The sequence below is a fragment of the Scyliorhinus torazame genome, chromosome 5, assembly GCF_047496885.1.
Source record: "Scyliorhinus torazame isolate Kashiwa2021f chromosome 5, sScyTor2.1, whole genome shotgun sequence".
Lineage (NCBI taxonomy): Eukaryota > Metazoa > Chordata > Chondrichthyes > Carcharhiniformes > Scyliorhinidae > Scyliorhinus > Scyliorhinus torazame.
In genome coordinates, this window is record NC_092711.1 from 168295164 (window position 1) to 168313195 (window position 18032).

Genomic DNA, 18032 nt, shown 5'->3' on the forward strand with positions numbered 1-18032 from the left:
TGGGAGTAAAAGTTGGATTGCTGCCAAATTCCCTTATCAAGTGTCTTCGAACAATGTGTTCTCTCCATGGATTTGTTTTTAATCAGAGTTACTTTCCTTAAAAACACCTTACACATTGTCTGAAGTTTTAATTTTCAAGCTAATTTTAAACATTTATTTTAAAATATCAAACACAATTTATTGAACATATGACTGAACCAATCTTGCGCTGAATGAACTTGGTTTTGTGTATATCAATTCATCGATTCTGTTAAAGGGAGTACTGCTAACAAGATTTGTTACTTTCCTAAAATTAACAAAGCAACATTCAAAATAATGACAGTTTTCTCAAGTTAACAGTTCTTGGCAACTTTTACGATACGTGACTTGGGGCGTATCCCTGTAGCCAGGGGGTGGGCCTTCATCATAGGAGACCAGTTTGTAATCATGAAATCTGAAACTCGCAAAATGGCCGTCTTCAACACGAGAAAGGAATTTCATATCTCTTATGGACAGATTTGTCGGTAACGGAGGAGGAGAGGCGGTTTCTGACTGAGGTCTGGGTAGGATCAAGTTTAAAGCTGCAGACAGTTCTGGTTTTAAACCAGTGACAAAATGGTTTTTTGATAGATCTTTTAAATGGTTTACAACCTAGGTTGTTGTCTTTATCACTTCAACTCCAAGTTGTTTGGTGCTTAATGGGTTAAGTTGTATTACACTTTGTTTGCCATGAGGCTCGTTGCTTAACCGAATAGGCTTTTCTTGTTTAAAAATCTCACAGTCTATTAAAGCTGCCATGAGAAGCTTTTGGATTGGTGCCAGCAGCATTTTGTGGTCGGTCTCAAGAGTAAGAATTAGGTTTGTTCTGTGGTAAAAGTGTCCTTGACAGATAGTTCATTTTGCCAGACTCCCCCTGTGGAACTTCGATCAGTGTATTCATTGTTTTCATGTCAGTAGCAGCTTGCAATAATATAGGATTTGGTTTAGATATCACTGGTATATCTTGGGCCTTAGTTAAAATCATTTCAACTCTTCCCGTTGGTGTCGCTGTTTGCTTTGGAGAGTTCAGCTGATTTATTAAAGACAGATTTGAAGGCTTTTGAGCTGTTAATTTGTCTGTCAGTAATTTGTTCTGACATTTCATGGTGTCCTTGTCATTTTCCAACATACATTTTTCCTCAAATAACTGGCAATTTTGACTTTTAAGACCATCATTTTCTGATATTAACTGTTGAAGTTTGGATTCTGAGTCAGTATCTTTCTTTTGAAGTTCATCAATTTGAAATGATTGTTGTTGAACTTTAAAGGTTTCATTTTCTAATAATGTTTTAATCTGATCACATTGTTCAAGTTTAGATTTTGCATCGCGTAATTCTTCAACAACTGCTGCTAGTTGGTCTTTAGTGAACTTAAGGTCATGATCGAATTTAGCTTTTGCGATTGTCTCTTGATGTTTTTGGAGTTGTGCCATTACTGCAAAAGACCATTTCATACGTTTTACTCCATTTAAACGTGTGGTTTTTCCCCATGCCTTCTTGATATTATCAAGGGACCACTGTCCGATGGGGATATCACATTTTGATTCAATCTTTCTTGCAACTTCAGACAGTCCATATTATCGACAAATCAAAGATCTAAGATCACCCAATATATCGTCAATAGAGACATCCGGTACAGCGCGACCTCCCTTGGACATTGTGGGAACTTGTTCTCTACCATTTGAAGGTCCTAAATCTATTTTAGGAGTCATGTCTGCCATAAACTCAGCCTTACTTTTTGGTTGCCAACTATGTTTGTGTATCTGTGTCCACTAGCCCGACTATTCTTTCAGTCCTGTTTTATTTTAGTTTCAACGACCAGCACCCGATTGAATTAACACAGTCTATAAAAAGGTCCTTTCTAGGGATCGAAGCACTGCTTGAGGCGGCTTTAAGACTTTTAATGGGTGAAAAAGATATTTCTTACCACAGTCTAGCCGTTTTTATTTGGGTCTTCCGTCCTTCTGGTCTTTCTTCAGTCTTCTGATTTCATCCTGGCTGGCTCCTCCCCTTTTGCCAAACGACGCCAGTTGTAGAGACCTACCATGTGGATTTAGTGGCACTTGCGACACTAAAACTCAGTAGAAATTTGAGTTAAAATTTATTGGGTGCAAACAAGAATCGTTTATTGCCTCTATTTGTTTACAATTGAGAACCACTTAAATCTTATTCTCTAATAAGTCCGGCTAGCAAAAAGGACTTAAAAAGAAGCAACTTGTACACAATTTAACTTTGAAATAATACAGAAATGGTTTCTTGCTTATGGCAAATCAGATTGCATTTACTTCAACAGCTAGAGTGGAAAAGTGAAAGTATAGAGACAGCGAATAATTTAGATCAAAGTATAGATGATTCATGAATAAAGATGGCCATACGGACCCGCACGGTTATACAAAATCATATCAGTCTTTAGCCATCTACACCCCTATGTAATCCCAATTGGTTTAGGTTAGAATCAAATGAGTTTGATTTGACGATTAGCTGTCAATCTTCAATGTGCAACATTAGCTTTAAATGTTTCATATCTGAATACTTGTGTATGTTATGGAATGCGATTCTGTGCGATTATCACAACCAGTTTAAACTAGACTTAGAATAATAGAATTTACAGTGCAGAAGGAGGCCATTCGGCCCATCGAGTCTGCACCGGCTCTTGGAAAGAGCACCCAACCCAAGGTCAACACCTCCACCCTATCCCCATAACCCAGAAACCCCACCCAACACTAAGGGCAATTTTGGACACTAAGGGCATTTTATCATGGCCAATCCACCTAACCTGCACATCTTTGGACTGTGGGAGGAAACCGGAGCACCCGGAGGAAACCCACGCACACCGGGGAGGATGTGCAGACTCTGCACAGACAGTGGCCCAAGCCGGAATCGAACCTGGGACTCTGGAGCTCTGAAGCAATTGTGCTGTTCGCAATGCTACCGTGCTGCCCTCGCTATTTTGCACATTGTGGACACTAGTGTCAGACTTCTGCTAACTTTGCTATTTTGCACATTGTGGACACTAGTGTCCGACTTCTGCTGACTTTGCTATTTTGCACATTGTGGACACTAGTGTCCGACTTCTGCTGACTTCGCTATTTTGCACATTGTGGACACTAGTGCCTGCCCTGTCCTTGGAATGATATCTGGTACGGCTTGTGTTTTAATGTCACACTGTCTTACAAATGTATTTGTTAGAACAATGGAGCTCAGTAAAAGTGCTGTTTTGATCTATAATGGAATTATGCTGTGTCGTGCTGTTTTGTGTGTCTGTTCTGTTGAAGCTATATGTTTTGAGATGACCTGAGGTTATGAGTGTTGAAATCCTTAATTTAAAATGGGTATTTAAAACTGGGGCTTAATATTAACGTTAAATAGCTATCTTTTAACTATCAGGTGTATTAGAAAATAGTTGGTTTCTACAGAAGCCATGTTAAACTCTAACGTGTGACGAGATCTTTATTTCAGAAATTAATACTGTATAAACGTGAATGCTTCGACGCTGCTGAGTGAGCATTAATTGTTGAAATAAATAAATTCTTCAATAATTTTGACAAGAAAGAGAACATTAAATTGTGCCAATGTCTGGCTCAACCACAAGGCTATTTGTTGAATCCAATCAAGATGAGTAAGAAATAAAGCTATTGTCTTTCACAAACTGTCTTTTTGAATCAGTGTACCTTGGAGTGACCAAATATATTAATTAAAGATTACTGTTTTATTTAGCCACCAATCAGTAACAGATGATTGATCCTTAATTCAGTTACAATGAATGAATCAATAATGAATCAGCAGTTCTCGTAAAAGACTGATTTTTATTTGCTGTAAAAATGCAAAAGCAGGGCAGCAGAGTAGCACAGCGGTTAGCACTGCTGCCTCACAATGCCAAGGTCCCAGGTTCGATCCAAGCTCTGGATCACTGTCCATGTGGAGTTTGCACATTCTCCCCGTGTTCGCATGGGTTTCGCCCCCACAACTCAAAGATGTGCAGGGTAGGTGGATTGGCCACGCTAAATTGCCCCTTTGTTGGAAAAAAATGAATCGGGTACTCTAAATTTCTTAAAAAGCTTAATTGCTGTATATGTAAAGAATGTTTTGGGCTGCATGGTGGTGCAGTGGTTAGCACTGCTGCCTCACGGTGCCGAGAACGGGTTAGATCCCGGCCCAGGATCACTGTCCATGTGGAGTTTACACATTCTCCCCGCGTCTGCGTGGGTCACACCCCCACAGTCCAAAAAGATTGTGCAGGATAGGTGGATTGGCCACGCAAAATTGCCCTTAATTGGAGAAAAATAGTTGGGTCGTTTAAATTTATAAATTTTTTAAAAAGGAATGTGTAATGAAGGTAAAAGTACTGGCAAGAGAGACCTTCAAGGTCAGATTAACCTCATCATATGATATTGTAAAATAAGGGATTCTATAGAAGCAGATAAAAGGACAGTATGAAACAGTTCTATTGTATTTCTGCCTAAGTTAATGAGAGAAGGAGGTGTCAGTAATTGGGGATCCAATTCAATTAATCTAGTGACCAAATTGACCAATTGTCATGTTATGAGGTAATGGTCACTTTGGTGATAAAAGTAGAGGTTCTGAACGCCTTCCTTGTTGGCCAAGTACTGAAGACTCCTGAGGCCGAGTTCCAAGGAAATTACTGTCAAAGAAGGAGCCAGACTTCCGAGGTTGAATTCCACAAGAATTACTGTCAAAGGAGTCAGAGAGGGTTACGCTTCTACAGACTGATCCCCCACATGAAGTTGGAAAAGTCAATGCCTTAAAGTTCAGTAAACCTTTTTCTTTTCATAAACTTATTTTTGTATTTACTATCCAGAAAATTCTGCCTTTGTCTTAATTGATTTAAATGCTGTCCAAACTAAAGTGAATTTATTAAATGGTAAGTTGGGGGTGGCTGAAATTAATTATGTTCTCGATAACAAGATCAGTATCTTCAATTAAAAACCTTGCATTTCTATAGCACCTTTCACAACCATAGGGCGCCCCAAAGTGCTTCACAGCCAATTAAGTACTTTGAAGTGTCATCACTTTTTGTAATGTAGGAATCGTGGCAATCAATTTACACACAGCAAGATCCCACACACAGCAATGTGATAATGAGCAGGTGATCTGTTTTTAGTGATGTTGATTGAGGGATAAATATTGACCAGGACACTGGGGTAACTCCCCTGCTCTTCTTCAAAATAGTGGCCGTGGGATCTCTAACATCCATCTGATAGGGATAGACAGGGCCTCAGTTGAACATCTTATTTGAAAGAAGGCTGTTCTGACAGTGCAGCACTCCCTCAGTGCTGCGAGGAGGAATGTTGGATGTAATTTTTGTCCTCCAGTCCCTGAACTGGGACTTGAATCTACAGCCTTCTGACTCAGAGGTGAGAAAACTGCCCACTTAGCCACGGCTGATACTATAGACAATACAAAGTTAGAAAGTTAAAGCTACCCTTTAAAGCCCCCATCCTTTGCCTCCAGTGCCTAAATGTAATAATAAAAACCCCAGTATAAATAACATGGATTTGACTGACAAATGTTGAGGTGTTGGTTTCGAGTCACAAGGTTTGACTTCCCATTTGAGCCTCGGGCACCTTTCTGTCTCTCTGTTGCTCATGTCAATGACAGACAGCGATGGAGCTGAGGGCTGAATTTAACTGAGAATAACGCTCCAGTTGGCAAACTTCCATGAATGTCACACAATTTATGTAAAGGGCTAAATCCAGATTTAGAGAAGACAGATTTTTAATGGGTTGAAGGGTAATGGAGAACTGGCAGTACGGTGGAATTAAAGCCAGGATGAGCACAGCCATGATAGAATGGCAGAGCAAACTGGTTGGGCCAAATGGCCTAATTCTGCTCCTATATCTTATAACTTATGAAAGGGGGAGACATTGATTTGCTCCCAGATGTTGCCCAGAGGAGGAAGTTTTCGTCTGACACTCATTGTCGAACCTCCACATTATGACATCACAAAGGAGCTCGTCCTCTAAACCAGCCAATAGGAATAAATCCGTTCCGCAGTGGCGTCACTGCATTTGAGCGCACAAGCCCGGCGCGCGGCCACCACCCAGGGTGCCGATCCCCCCCCCCCCCCCCCCCCGGAGGTCCCTCTTCCCCCAGCACATCGTCGAGACGGTTTCCAGGCAACCAGCTGACAGCTCCGGCCAGAGCGAGAAGCCCCTCCCCCAACCCAGGACTGCGCATGTCTCGGGGAGAGGGAAATCTGCGCATGTGCAGGGTGAGCTCAATCCCGCTGACTTTACCGCTGACTTGTGCCCAATGGGAAGATAGGAGGACCGGAAGGACTCTGTTTCTCCGCCAATCAGAGCTCCCCCATTGTCTCAATGCGGAAGCTGGACATGGAGGTTTCTGCCGGGGAAAGCTGTTGTTCCTCTAACCCTGAATGAGCTTGAGCTGCACACAGACTCCTGTCTCCAACATCTGTGAGTAAAACACTTTCTTTTCTCCCTCTTTCCATTTCTTTTCTCATTCTCACCTTCAATTGGTCACTTGCAGCAACTGAAGAAAAAAAAGTGAATCCAGGGAGGGTGCAGACTCTGCAAAGCTTGGCCCAGGTCTCTCTCTCTCTCTCTCTCTTAAAGACATTGACATCCTTTGCTCCCTCAGCTTGACACATTTATTTGTCTGGCTAAAAGGATGGTCTCTTTCCTAATGTTCACAATTAAAGGGCTGATTTCCCCAGGAGATGGCTGACATTTAAGGGGACAGTAAGCAGGGCAAATCCAACTCAGCCAATTACTTCTCTGTGGGTCTACTGTCTATCATCAGCAAAGTGATGGAAGGAGTCATCAAAGGCCCTATTAAGTGGCACTTGTTCTGCAATAACCTGCTCCCGGACGCTCAGTTTGGGTTCCGCCAGGGTCACTCAGCTCCTGACCTCATTACAGCCTTGGTTCAAACTTGGACGAAAGAGCTGAATGCTAGAAGTGAGGCGAGAGTGACTCCCCTTGACATCAAGGCAGCATTTGACTGAGTATGGCATCAAGGAGCCCTAGCTAAACTGGAGTCAATGGGAATCGGGATAACTCTCCACTGGTTGGAGTCATACCTGGCACTAAGGAAGATGGTTGTGGTGATTGGAGGTCAATCATCTCAGCTCCAGGACTTCACTGCAGGAGTTGCTCAGGACAGTTTTCTCGGCCCAACCATCTTCAGCTGCTTCATCAATGATCTCCCTTCCATCATAAGGTGAAAAGTGATGATGTTTGTCGATGACTGCACAGTGATGTTTGTCGATGACTGCACAATGGTCAGCACCATTCTCAACTCCTCAGATAATGAAGCAGTCCATGTCCAAATTCAGTAAGACCTGGACAATATCCAAGCTTGGCCTAATAAGTGGCAAGGTACATTCGTGCTACACAAGTGCCAGGCAATGACCATCTCCTACAAGAGAGGATCTAACCACCACCCCTTGGCATTGAGTGGCATTTTCATTGCTGAATCCCCCACAACCAACATCCTGGGGGTTACCATTGATCAAAAACTGAACTGGACTAGTCGTATTAATACTGTAGCTCCCAGGGCAGGTCAAAGGCTGGGAATCCTACGGCGAGTAACACCACCTGATGCCCAAAGCTTGTCTACCAGCACAAGTCAGGAGTGTAATGGAATACGCTCCACTTTGCTGGATGAGTGCAGCTCCAACAACACTCCAGAAGCTCAACACTATCCAGGACAAAGCCGCCTGATTGATTGCGTCGCCTTCCACAAACATTCAAACCGTCCACCACCGACAAACAGTAGCAGCTGTGTATACCATCTACAAGATATACTGCAGTAACTCATAAAGGTTCCTCAGACAGCACCTTGCAAACCCACAACCACTACCATCTAGAAGGACAAGAGCAGCAGATTCCTGGGAACCCCACCACCTGGAGGTTCGTTTCCAAGTTAGACACCACCCTGACTTGGAAATATATTGCCGTTCCTTCACTGTCCCTGGGACAACATCCTGGAATTCCCTCCCTAACAGCACAGGGATGTAGGGCAGCATGGTGGAGCAGTGGTTAGCGCTGCTGCCTCACGGCGCCGAGGTTCCAGGTTCGATCCCGACTCTGGGTCACTGTCCGTGTGTAGTTTGCACACTCTCAAAGAACAAGAACAAAGAAAAGTACAGCACAGGAATAGGCCCTTCGGCCCTCCAAGCCTGTGCCGACCATGCTGCCCGACTAAACTAGAATCTTCTACTTCCTGGGTCCGTATCCCTCTATTCCCATCCTATTCATATATTTGTCAAGATGCCCCTTAAATGTCACTATCGTCCCTGCTTCCACCACCTCCTCCGGCAGCGAGTCCCAGGCACCCACTACCCTCTGTGTAAAAAAGCTTGCCTCGTACATCTACTCTAAACCTTGCCCCTCACACCTTAAACCTATGCCCCCTAGTAATTGACCCTCTACCCTGGGGAAAAGCCTCTGACTATCCACTCTGTCTATGCCCCTCATAATTTTGTAGACCTCTATCAGGTCGCCCCGCAACCTCCGTCGTTCCAGTGAGAACAAACCGAGTTTATTCAACCGCTCCTCATAGCTAATGCCCTCCATACCAGTCAACATTCTGGTAAATCTCTTCTGCACCCTCTCTAAAGCCTCCACGTCCTTCTGGTAGTGTGGCGACCAGAATTGAACACTATACTCCAAGTGTGGCCTAACTAAGGTTCTATACAGCTGCAACATGACTTGCCAATCCTTATACTCAATGCCCCGGCCAATGAAGGCAAGTATGCCTTATGCCTTCTTGACTAACTTCTCCACCTGTGTTACCCCTTTCAGTGACCTGTGGACCTGTACACCTAGATCTCTCTGACTTTCAATACTCTTGAGGGTTCTACCATTCACTGTATATTCCCTACCTGCATTAGACCTTCCAAAATGCATTACCTCACATTTGTCCGGATTAAACTCCATCTGCCATCTCTCCGCCCAAGTCTCCAAACAATCTAAATCCTACTGTATCCTCTGACAGTCCTCATCGCTATCCGCAATTTCACCAACCTTTGTGTCGTCTGCAAACGTACTAATCAGACCAGTTACATTTTCCTCAAAATCATTTACATATACTACAAACAGCAAAGGTCCCAGCACTGATCCCTGATGAACACCACTAGTCACAGCCCTCCAATTAGAAAAGCATCCTTCCATTGTTACTCTCTGCCTTCTATGACCTAGCCAGTTCTGTATCCACCTTGCCAGCTCACCCCTGATCCCGTGTGACTTCACCTTTTGTACTAGTCTACCATGAGGGACCTTGTCAAAGGCCTTACTGAAGTCCATATAGACAACATCCACTGCCCTACCTGCATCAATCATCTTTGTGACCTCTTCGAAAAACTCTATCAAGTTAGTGAGACACGACCTCCCTTTCATAAAACCATGCTGCCTCTCACTAATACGTCCATTTGCTTCCAAACGGGAGTAGATCCTGTCTCGAAGAATTCTCTCCAGTAATTTCCCTACCACTGACATGAGGCTCACTGGCCTGTAGTTCCCTGGATTATCCTTGCTACCCTTCTTAAACAAAGGAACAACATTGGCTATTCTCCAGTCCTCCGGGACATCACCTGAAGACAGTGAGGATCCAAAGATTTCTGTCAAGGCCTCAGCAATTTCCTCTCTAACCTCCTTCAGTATTCTGCGGTTGATCCCATCAGGCCCTGGGGACTTATCTACCTTAATATTTCTCAAGATGCCCAACACCTCGTCTTTTTGGATCTCAATGTGACCCAGGCTATCTACACACCCTTCTCCAGACTCAACATCCACCAATTCCTTCTCTTTGGTGAATACTGATGCAAAGTATTCATTTAGTACCTCGCCCATTTCCTCTGGCTCCACACATAGATTCCCTTGCCTATCCTTCAGTGGGCCAACCCTTTCCATGGCTACCCTCTTGCTTTTTATGTACGTGTAAAAAGCCTTGGGATTTTCCTTAACCCTATTTGCCAATGACTTTTCGTGACCCCTTCTAGCCCACCTGACTCCTTGCTTAAGTTCCATCCTACTTTCCTTATATTCCACACAGGCTTTGTCTGTTCCCAGCCTTTTAGCCCTGACAAATGCCTCCTTTTTCTTTTTGCCGAGGCCTACAATATCTCTCGTCAACCAAGGTTCCCGAAAATTGCTGTATTTATCCTTCTTCCTCACAGGAACATGCCGGTCCTGAATTCCTTTCAACTGACACTTGAAAGCCTCCCACATGTCAGATGTTGATTTACCCTCAAACATCCGCCCCCAATCTAGGTTCTTCAGTTCCCGCTTAATATTGTTATAATTAGTCTTCCCCCAATTTAGCACATTCACCCTAGGACCACTCTTATCCTTGTCCACCAGCACTTTAAAACTTACTGAATTGTGGTCACTGTTCCCAAAATGCTCCGCTACTGAAACGTCTACCACCTGGCCGGGCTCATTCCCCAATACCAGGTCCAGTACAGCCCCTTCCCTAGTTGGACTGTCTACATATTCTTTTAAGAAGCCCTCCTGGATGCTCCTTACAAACTCTGCCCCGTCTAAGCCCCTGGAACTAAGTGAGTCCCAGTCAATTTTGGGGAAGTTGAAGTCTCCCATCACAACAACCCTGTTGTTTTTACTCTTTTCCAAAATCTGTCTACCTCTCTGCTCCTCTATCTCCCACTGGCTGTTGGGAGGCCTGTAGTAAACCCCCAACATTGTGACTGTACCCTTTTTATTCCTGATCTCTACCCATATAGCCTCACTGCCCTCTGAGATGTCCTCCCGTAGTACAGCTGTGATATTCTCCCTCACCAGTAGCGCAACTCCTTTTACATCCCCCTCTATCCCGCCTGAAACATCTAAATCCTGGAATGCTTAGCTGCCAATCCTGCCCTTCCCTCAACCAGGTCTCTGTAATGGCAACAACATCATAGTTCCAAGTATTAATCCAAGTCTAAGTTCATCTGCCTTACCCGTAATACTTCTTGCATTAAAACATATGCACTTCAGGCCACCACTGTGTTCAGCAACTTCTCCCTGTCTGCTCTGCCTCAGAGCCATACTGGCCCTATTCCCTAGTTCTCCCTCAATGCTCTCACCTTCTGACCTATTGCTCCCGTGCCCACCCCCCTGCCATACTAGTTTAAACCCTCCCGTGCGACACTGGCAAACCTTGTGGCCAGGATATTTATGCCTCTCCAGTTTAGATGCAACCCGTCCTTCTTATACAGGTCACACCGACCCCGGATGAACTCCCAGTGGTCCAGATAACGGAAACCATCCCTCCTACACCAGCTGTTTAGCCACGTGTTTAGCTGCTCTATCTTCCTATTTCTAGCTTCACTGACACGTGGCACAGGGAGTAATCCCGAGATTACAACCCGAGAGGTCCTGTCTTTTAACTTTTGCCCAGCTCCCTGAACTCCTGCTGCAGGACCTCATGCCCCTTCCTGCCTATGTCGTTAGTACCAATATGTACAACGACCTCTGCCTGTTTGCCTTCCCCCTTCAGGATGCCCGCTACCCGTTCGGAGACATCCTGGACCCTGGCACCAGGGAGGCAACATACCATCCTGGAGTCTCTTTCATGTCCACAGAAGCACCTATCTGTGCCCCTGACTATAGAGTCCCCTATGAGTATTGCTCTTCTGCGCTTTGACACTCCCTTCTGAGCATCAGAGCCAGCCGTGGTGCCACTGCTCTGGCTGCTGCTGTTTTCCCCTGATCGGCTATCCCCCCCCGACAGTATCCAAAGGGGTATACCTGTTCGAGAGGGGGACAACCACAGGGGATTCCTGCACTGACTGCCTACCCTTTCTGGTGGTCACCCATTTATCTGCCTGCACCTTGAGTGTGACCACATTTATATAACTGCTATCTATGACGCTTTCCGCCACCTGTATGCTCCTAAGTGCATCCAACTGATGCTCCAACCGAACCATGCGGCCTGTGAGAGCTCCAGTTGGGTGCATTTTCTGCAGATGAAGCCATCCGGGATGCTAGAAGCCTCCCGGACCTGCCACATTCACAGTCAGAGCACTGCACCCCTCTAATTGACATTGCATCAATTAATTAGTAAAGTAAATTTAAAAGTTTTAAAGAAAAAAGTTATTGTTAACTATATGTTTCCTAGCACTAGATTTCTACTATAAATGTGAAAGCTAAATACAGTACTCTCCGATCTCTGGCTTAGATACCCCTCTAAATTATAATTAAGTAATTATGTTTAATTAGTTTATCAATGCTTAATTTTTTAAATTTCGTGTAGATTCCCAACCAGCCAATCAGGTCACAGCTTTCTGTGATGTCATTTCAGTTTCGCCCCCACACACACAATTTGAAAAGGTAATAAAAGTTAAAATGAATAAAAATCACTTACTGACCTTCCCAGGGTCTCAGATGCTCTCTGGTTCTCTCCCTGCAGATGTACATTTACAGGCCAGAAGAAAGAGAGAGAACAAAACAATAGGGAACAAGCACCTTCTCCCACTATGCACCGAATTACCTCACTGCACCAAATTACCAAGTTCCAAATTCCCACTCTGGATATGTCTCACTCCGGCTGTGTCTCCTTCACTTGCGCAAATCCGTGTTTGCGTGGGTTTCGCCCCCACAACCCAAAGATGTGCAGGGTAGGTGGATTGGCCACACTAAATTGCCCCTTATTTGGAAAAAAAATGAATTGGGTACTTTAAATTTATAAAAAACAATTTATAAAAAAAAAAAAACCAGCACCGGGGATGTACCTACACCTCAAGGGCTGCAGCAGTTCAAGAAGGCAGCTCACCACTACTTCGGAAGGGCAACTGCGGATGGGCAATAAATGCTGGCCTGACCAGCATTGTCCACATCCCGTAAATTAATTTTTAAAAATTTAATGTCGGACAGAGATATGTCTCGTGTTGTTATATGGTATGTATTGTAGATATTATTGATGGTTCTGTAATAACATCCATGTATTGTTATTTCTAGTTTTGTAATATAGTACTGTACCTACATTATATATTTCCAGTCATACAGTCATTACAGCACTGACAGAATCCATTTGGGAACTCAAGTCAATGCTGACTCTCTGTACAGCAATCCAGTCAGTCCCATTCCCCCTCGATATCCCTGTTCCCCTGCAAGTTTATTTTCTTCAAGTGACCATCCTATTTTATTTTAAATTATGAATCATCTCAATAACTTCCACAACCCTTGTGGGCAGTGAGTTCCCTGTCATGACCACTCCATGACTAAATAAAATTCTTCCTCAGAATTTCCCCATCTCTAATCAGTAAATGTACTTATATGGAGATTCTCTACTCTTATATAAATCAAAAGAGTGGCTAAGGTAAATATTGGTCCTTTCGTGATGAGAAGCGAGATTTAATAATGGGAGATGAGGAAATGGCTGAGGAACTGAACAGGTTTTTTGGTTCGGTCTTCACAGTGGAACACACAAATAACATGCCAGTGACTGATGGAAATGAGGCTATGACAGGTGAGGACCTTGAGAGGATTTTTATCACCAAGGAGGTAGTGATGGGAAAGCTAATGGGGCTAAAGGTAGACCAGTCTCCTGGCCCTGATGGAATGCATCCCAGAGTGCTAAAAGAGATGGCTAGGGAAATTGCAAATGCACTAGTGATAATTTACCAAAATTCACAAGACTCTGGGGTGGTCCTGGCGGATTGGAAATTCGCAAACGTGACACCACTGTTTAAAAAAGGAGGTAGGCAGAAAGCGGGTAATTATAGGCCAGTGAGCTTAACTTCGGTAGTAGGGAAGATGCTGGAATCTATCATCAAGGAAGAAATAGCGAGGCATCTGGATGGAAATTGTCCCATTGGGCAGACGCAGCATGGGTTCATAAAGGGCAGGTCGTGCCTAACTAATTTAGTGGAATTTTTTGAGGACTTTACCAGTGCGGTAGATAACGGGGAGCCAATGGATGTGGTATATCTGGATTTCCAGAAAGCCTTTGACAAGGTGCCACACAAAAGGTTGCTGCATAAGATAAAGATGCATGGCATTAAGGGGAAAGTAGTAGCATGGATAGAGGATTGGTTAATTAATAGAAAGCAAAGAGTGGGGATTAATGGGTGTTTCTCTGGTTGGAAATCAGTAACTAGTGGTGTCCCTCAGGGATCAGTGTTGGGCCCACAACTGTTCACAATTTACATAGATAATTTGGAGTTGGGGACCAAGGGCAATGTGTCCAAGTTTGCAGACGACACTAAGATAAGTGGTAAAGCAAAAAGTGCAGAGGATACTGGAAGTATGCAGAGTGATTTGGATAGGCTAAATTAATGGGCTAGGGTCTGGCAGATGGAATACAATGTTGACAAATGTGAGGTTATCCATTTTGGTAGGAATAAAAGCAAAAGGGATTATTATTTAAATGATAAAATATTAAAACATGCTGCTATGCAGAGAGACCTGGGTGTGCTAGTGCATGAGTCGCAAAAAGTTGGTTTACAGGGGCAACAGGTGATTAAGAAGGCAAATGGAATTTTGTCCTTCATTGCTAGAGGGATGGAGTTTAAGACTAGGGAGGGTATGCTGCAATTGTATAAGGTGTTAGTGAGACCACACCTGGAGTATTGTGTTGAGACTTGGTCTCCTTACTTGAGAAAGAACGTACTGGCACTGGAGGGGGTGCAGAGGAGATTCACTAGGTTAATCCCAAAGCTGAAGGGGTTGGATTACGAGGAGAGGTTGAGTAGACTGGGACTGTACTCGTTGGAATTTAGAAGGATGAGGGGGGAATCTTATAGAAACATATAAAATTATGAAGGGAGTAGATAGGATAGATGCGGGCAGGTTGTTTCCACTGGCGGGTGAAAGCAGAACTAGGGGGCATACCCTCAAAATAAGGGGAAGTAGATTTAGGACTGAGTTTAGGGGGAACTTCTTCACCCAAAGGGTTGTGAATCTATGGAATTCCTTGCCCAGTGAAGCAGTAGAGGCTCCTTCATTAAATGTTTTTAAGATAAAGATAGATAGTTTTTTGAAGAATAAAGGGATTAAGGGTTATGGTGTTCGGGCCGGAAAGTGGAGCTGAGTCCACAAAAGATCAGTCATGATCTCATTGAATGGTGGAGCAGGCTCGAGGGGCCAGATGGCCTACAACTGCTTCTAGTTCTTATGTTCTTGTACAGATTTTAGTGAGTTTAGATTTGTTGATCAGCACCTTCAGGAAAATTGGGAGAGAAAGTAAGTGTCTGTATATTACACACGTTTTCCATCCAGTAATATCGACATATATCTATGTGGCAGCCTGCATGAATATTTTCAGGTCTCTGTGTCCAGGACAGGAAGCAGTGAGCGTGAATCTGTCAATCAGCCTGAATCAGCACCTTCAGGAGAATTGGGAGGGTGAATATTAGATACAGCAGAGTGAGAATGGAGGGAGAGTGTGTGGGATTGAAATTTGGAGCATTTCATTGAAAGAGAGAGGAAAGAATGTTCGATAGAAACTAGAATTGTCTGTTCTGAGTTTCTATCCTGTACTGACAATGATTATTATTGTCAAATTTGTTTGCAGGCAGTTCGAACGAGAGGAGTTTGGGCCGATATCTCAAACTAAATATCACGTCAAGAACTGACTGAGTCACTCAATTCTTGGGATCATCGGCCTTAGAATCTAGAAGGAGAAATGTTTGTCTATTCTGTCTGCTTCACGAGATTTTAAACAACAGTGTGTCTGGAAAAGCACTGAGACACACATACACACCCGTGTGAGACTGTTACAGAGCACTGACTGTGCAAAGAGCTTTAACCAGTGACACAGCCTGAAAAAATACTTCACCATTCACAGCAGGGAGAGACTGTACAGGTGTTCTGTGTGTGGACGAGGCTTCAACTGATCGTCCAACGTGGTGAGACGCAAGATCACCCGGACCATGGAGAAACCATGGAAATGTGAGGATTGTGGGAAGGGATTCACAGCCCCACACGAGCTGGCAAGGCATCAACACAGTCACACTGGAGAGAGGCCGTTCACCTGCTCTCACTGTGAAAAGGGATTCACTGACTTTTACAGCCTACGGAGACACGAACGAGTTCACACTGGGGAGAGACCGTTCACCTGCTCTGACTGTGGGAAGGGATTCACTCAGTTATCCAACCTGCAGACACACCAGCGAGTTCACACTGGAGAGAGGCCTTTCACCTGCTCTCAGTGTGAAAAGGGATTCATTGACATTGGCAGACTGCGGAGACACGAACGAGTTCACACTGGAGAGAGACCTTTCACCTGCTCTCAGTGTGAAAAGGGATTCACTAACATTGGCAGACTGCGGAGACACGAAAGAGTTCACACCGGGGAGAGGCCATTCATCTGCACTGTGTGTGATATGGGATTCACTCGGTTACACCACCTGCAGACACACCAGCGAGTTCACACCGGGGAGAGGCCGTACATCTGCACTGTGTGTGATAAGGGATTCACTCAATTATCCAGCCTGCAGAGACACCAGCGAGTTCACACGGGGGAGAGGCCGTACATCTGCTCTGTGTGTGATAAGGGATTCACTCAATTATCCGGCCTGCGTAGCCACAATGTCACTCACACCAAGAGCAGGCCCTTTAAATGCTCTGACTGCAGGAGGGGTTTCAAAAGCTCTTGGCTACTGATGTCCCACCAGCGCATTCACACCGAGGAGAGACCGTTCAGCTGCTCTCTCTGCACAAAGAGGTTTCAAACATCATCCACATTGCGGAGACACCAGCGAGTTCACACTGGAAAGAAGCCATTCACCTGCTCTCACTGTGGGGAGGGATTCACTCTGTCGTCCAACATGCTGAGACACCAAAGGGTTCACAAGTGATGTCGGGTTAGATTCTGCTGTTATTCCTGCTGTTAATCACATCCAGGACTGAACCTGGAGTGGGTGAAAGTGTTTGTCTCCTCGCCAACTCCTGGTGCTCGGACGTGGTGACCCTGGCGAACTACTGCTCCCCGGACCTGGAATACCCGACTGTGAAGTGCCGTCCATACTACCTTCCACGGAGCTCACTTCTGCCATCATCACGGCGGTCTACATCCCACCCCAGGCGGAAGTGAAGATGCCGCTTGATGAATTGTAACCGCTATAAATAACAATGAAGCAGAATACCCGGAGGCCCTGTTCATCGTGGCCGGAGACTTCAACCAGGCCAACCTCGAGTGTACTGCCAAAATTCTACCAACACATCTCCTGTCCCAACATCCTTGACCACTGCTACACAAACATCAAGGGCGCCTGATGATCCGTCCCCTGACTGCAATCGGACCACAAGACGGTGCTCCTTCTCCCGGCATACAAGCAGAAACTTTAAAAAAAAAAATTTATTAAGAATTTATAAACAACATTTTCAACCATACAAACAAACCCCCCCCTGTAACAAAAAGAAAAGAAAGCTCGCATAGCAAGACATAAACATGGCAAGTCAATATGATACAGAACCTTGTACATTGGATTCCTCCCGTACATATCAGTTTTCCGGATCCTTTATGTATTTTCTTGCTCAGATACCCCCCAGAAAAAAAAACCTTCCCCCCTCTTCCCCCCCCCCCCCCCCCGCAAGAAAGATATCCCCCCCCCCGGGTTGCTGCTGCTGACCGAACTCCATCTAACGCTCCGCGAGATAGTCTAGGAACGGTTGCCACCGCCTGAAGAACCCCTGCGCAGACCCTCTCAAGGCAAACTTTATCCTCTCCAACTTGATAAACCCTGCCTTGTAATTTATCCAGGCTTCCACACTGGGGGCTTCGCATCTTTCCACACTAACAAGATCCTCCGCTGGGCTACCAGGGACGCAAAGGCCAGAATGCCGGCCTCTTTCGCCTCCTGCACTCCCGGCTCATCCGCTACTCCAAATAATGCTAGCCCCCAAATTGGCTCGACCTGGACTTTCACCACCTTGGATATAGTTCTCGCAACTCCCCTCCAGAACCCATCCAGTGCCGGGCACGACCAAAACATATGGACATGATTCGCCGGGCTTCCTGAGCACCCCCCACAACTGTCCTCCACCCCAAAGAACCTACTCAGCCTCGCCCCCATCATGTGCGCTCTGT

At 44.8% G+C, this 18032-nt stretch overlaps 1 protein-coding gene across 2 annotated transcripts; it reads left to right on the forward strand.

Moving 5' to 3' along the window:
• Positions 1-6373: 6373 nt before the first annotated feature.
• On the forward strand, positions 6374-17507 carry LOC140422721 (uncharacterized). Of its 2 annotated transcripts, none has more exons than XM_072507674.1 (2): positions 6374-6454; positions 15516-17507. In XM_072507674.1, the coding sequence occupies exon 2, from the start codon at positions 15874-15876 to the stop codon at positions 16798-16800; it is 927 nt and encodes a 308-aa protein (XP_072363775.1). In that variant the 5' UTR covers positions 6374-6454; positions 15516-15873; the 3' UTR covers positions 16801-17507. The 2 variants fall into 2 exon arrangements, 1 of the variants encoding a protein (XP_072363775.1); XR_011947564.1 differs by lacking the exon at positions 6374-6454 and adding an exon at positions 7636-7811 and having other exon boundaries at positions 15516-15534.
• Positions 17508-18032: the final 525 nt, after the last annotated feature.

Excerpts from the sequence above, each read along its gene's own strand:
- LOC140422721 (XM_072507674.1), top strand. The coding sequence starts at position 15,874 with ATGGAGAAACCATGGAAATGTGAGGATTGTGGGAAGGGATTCACAGCC.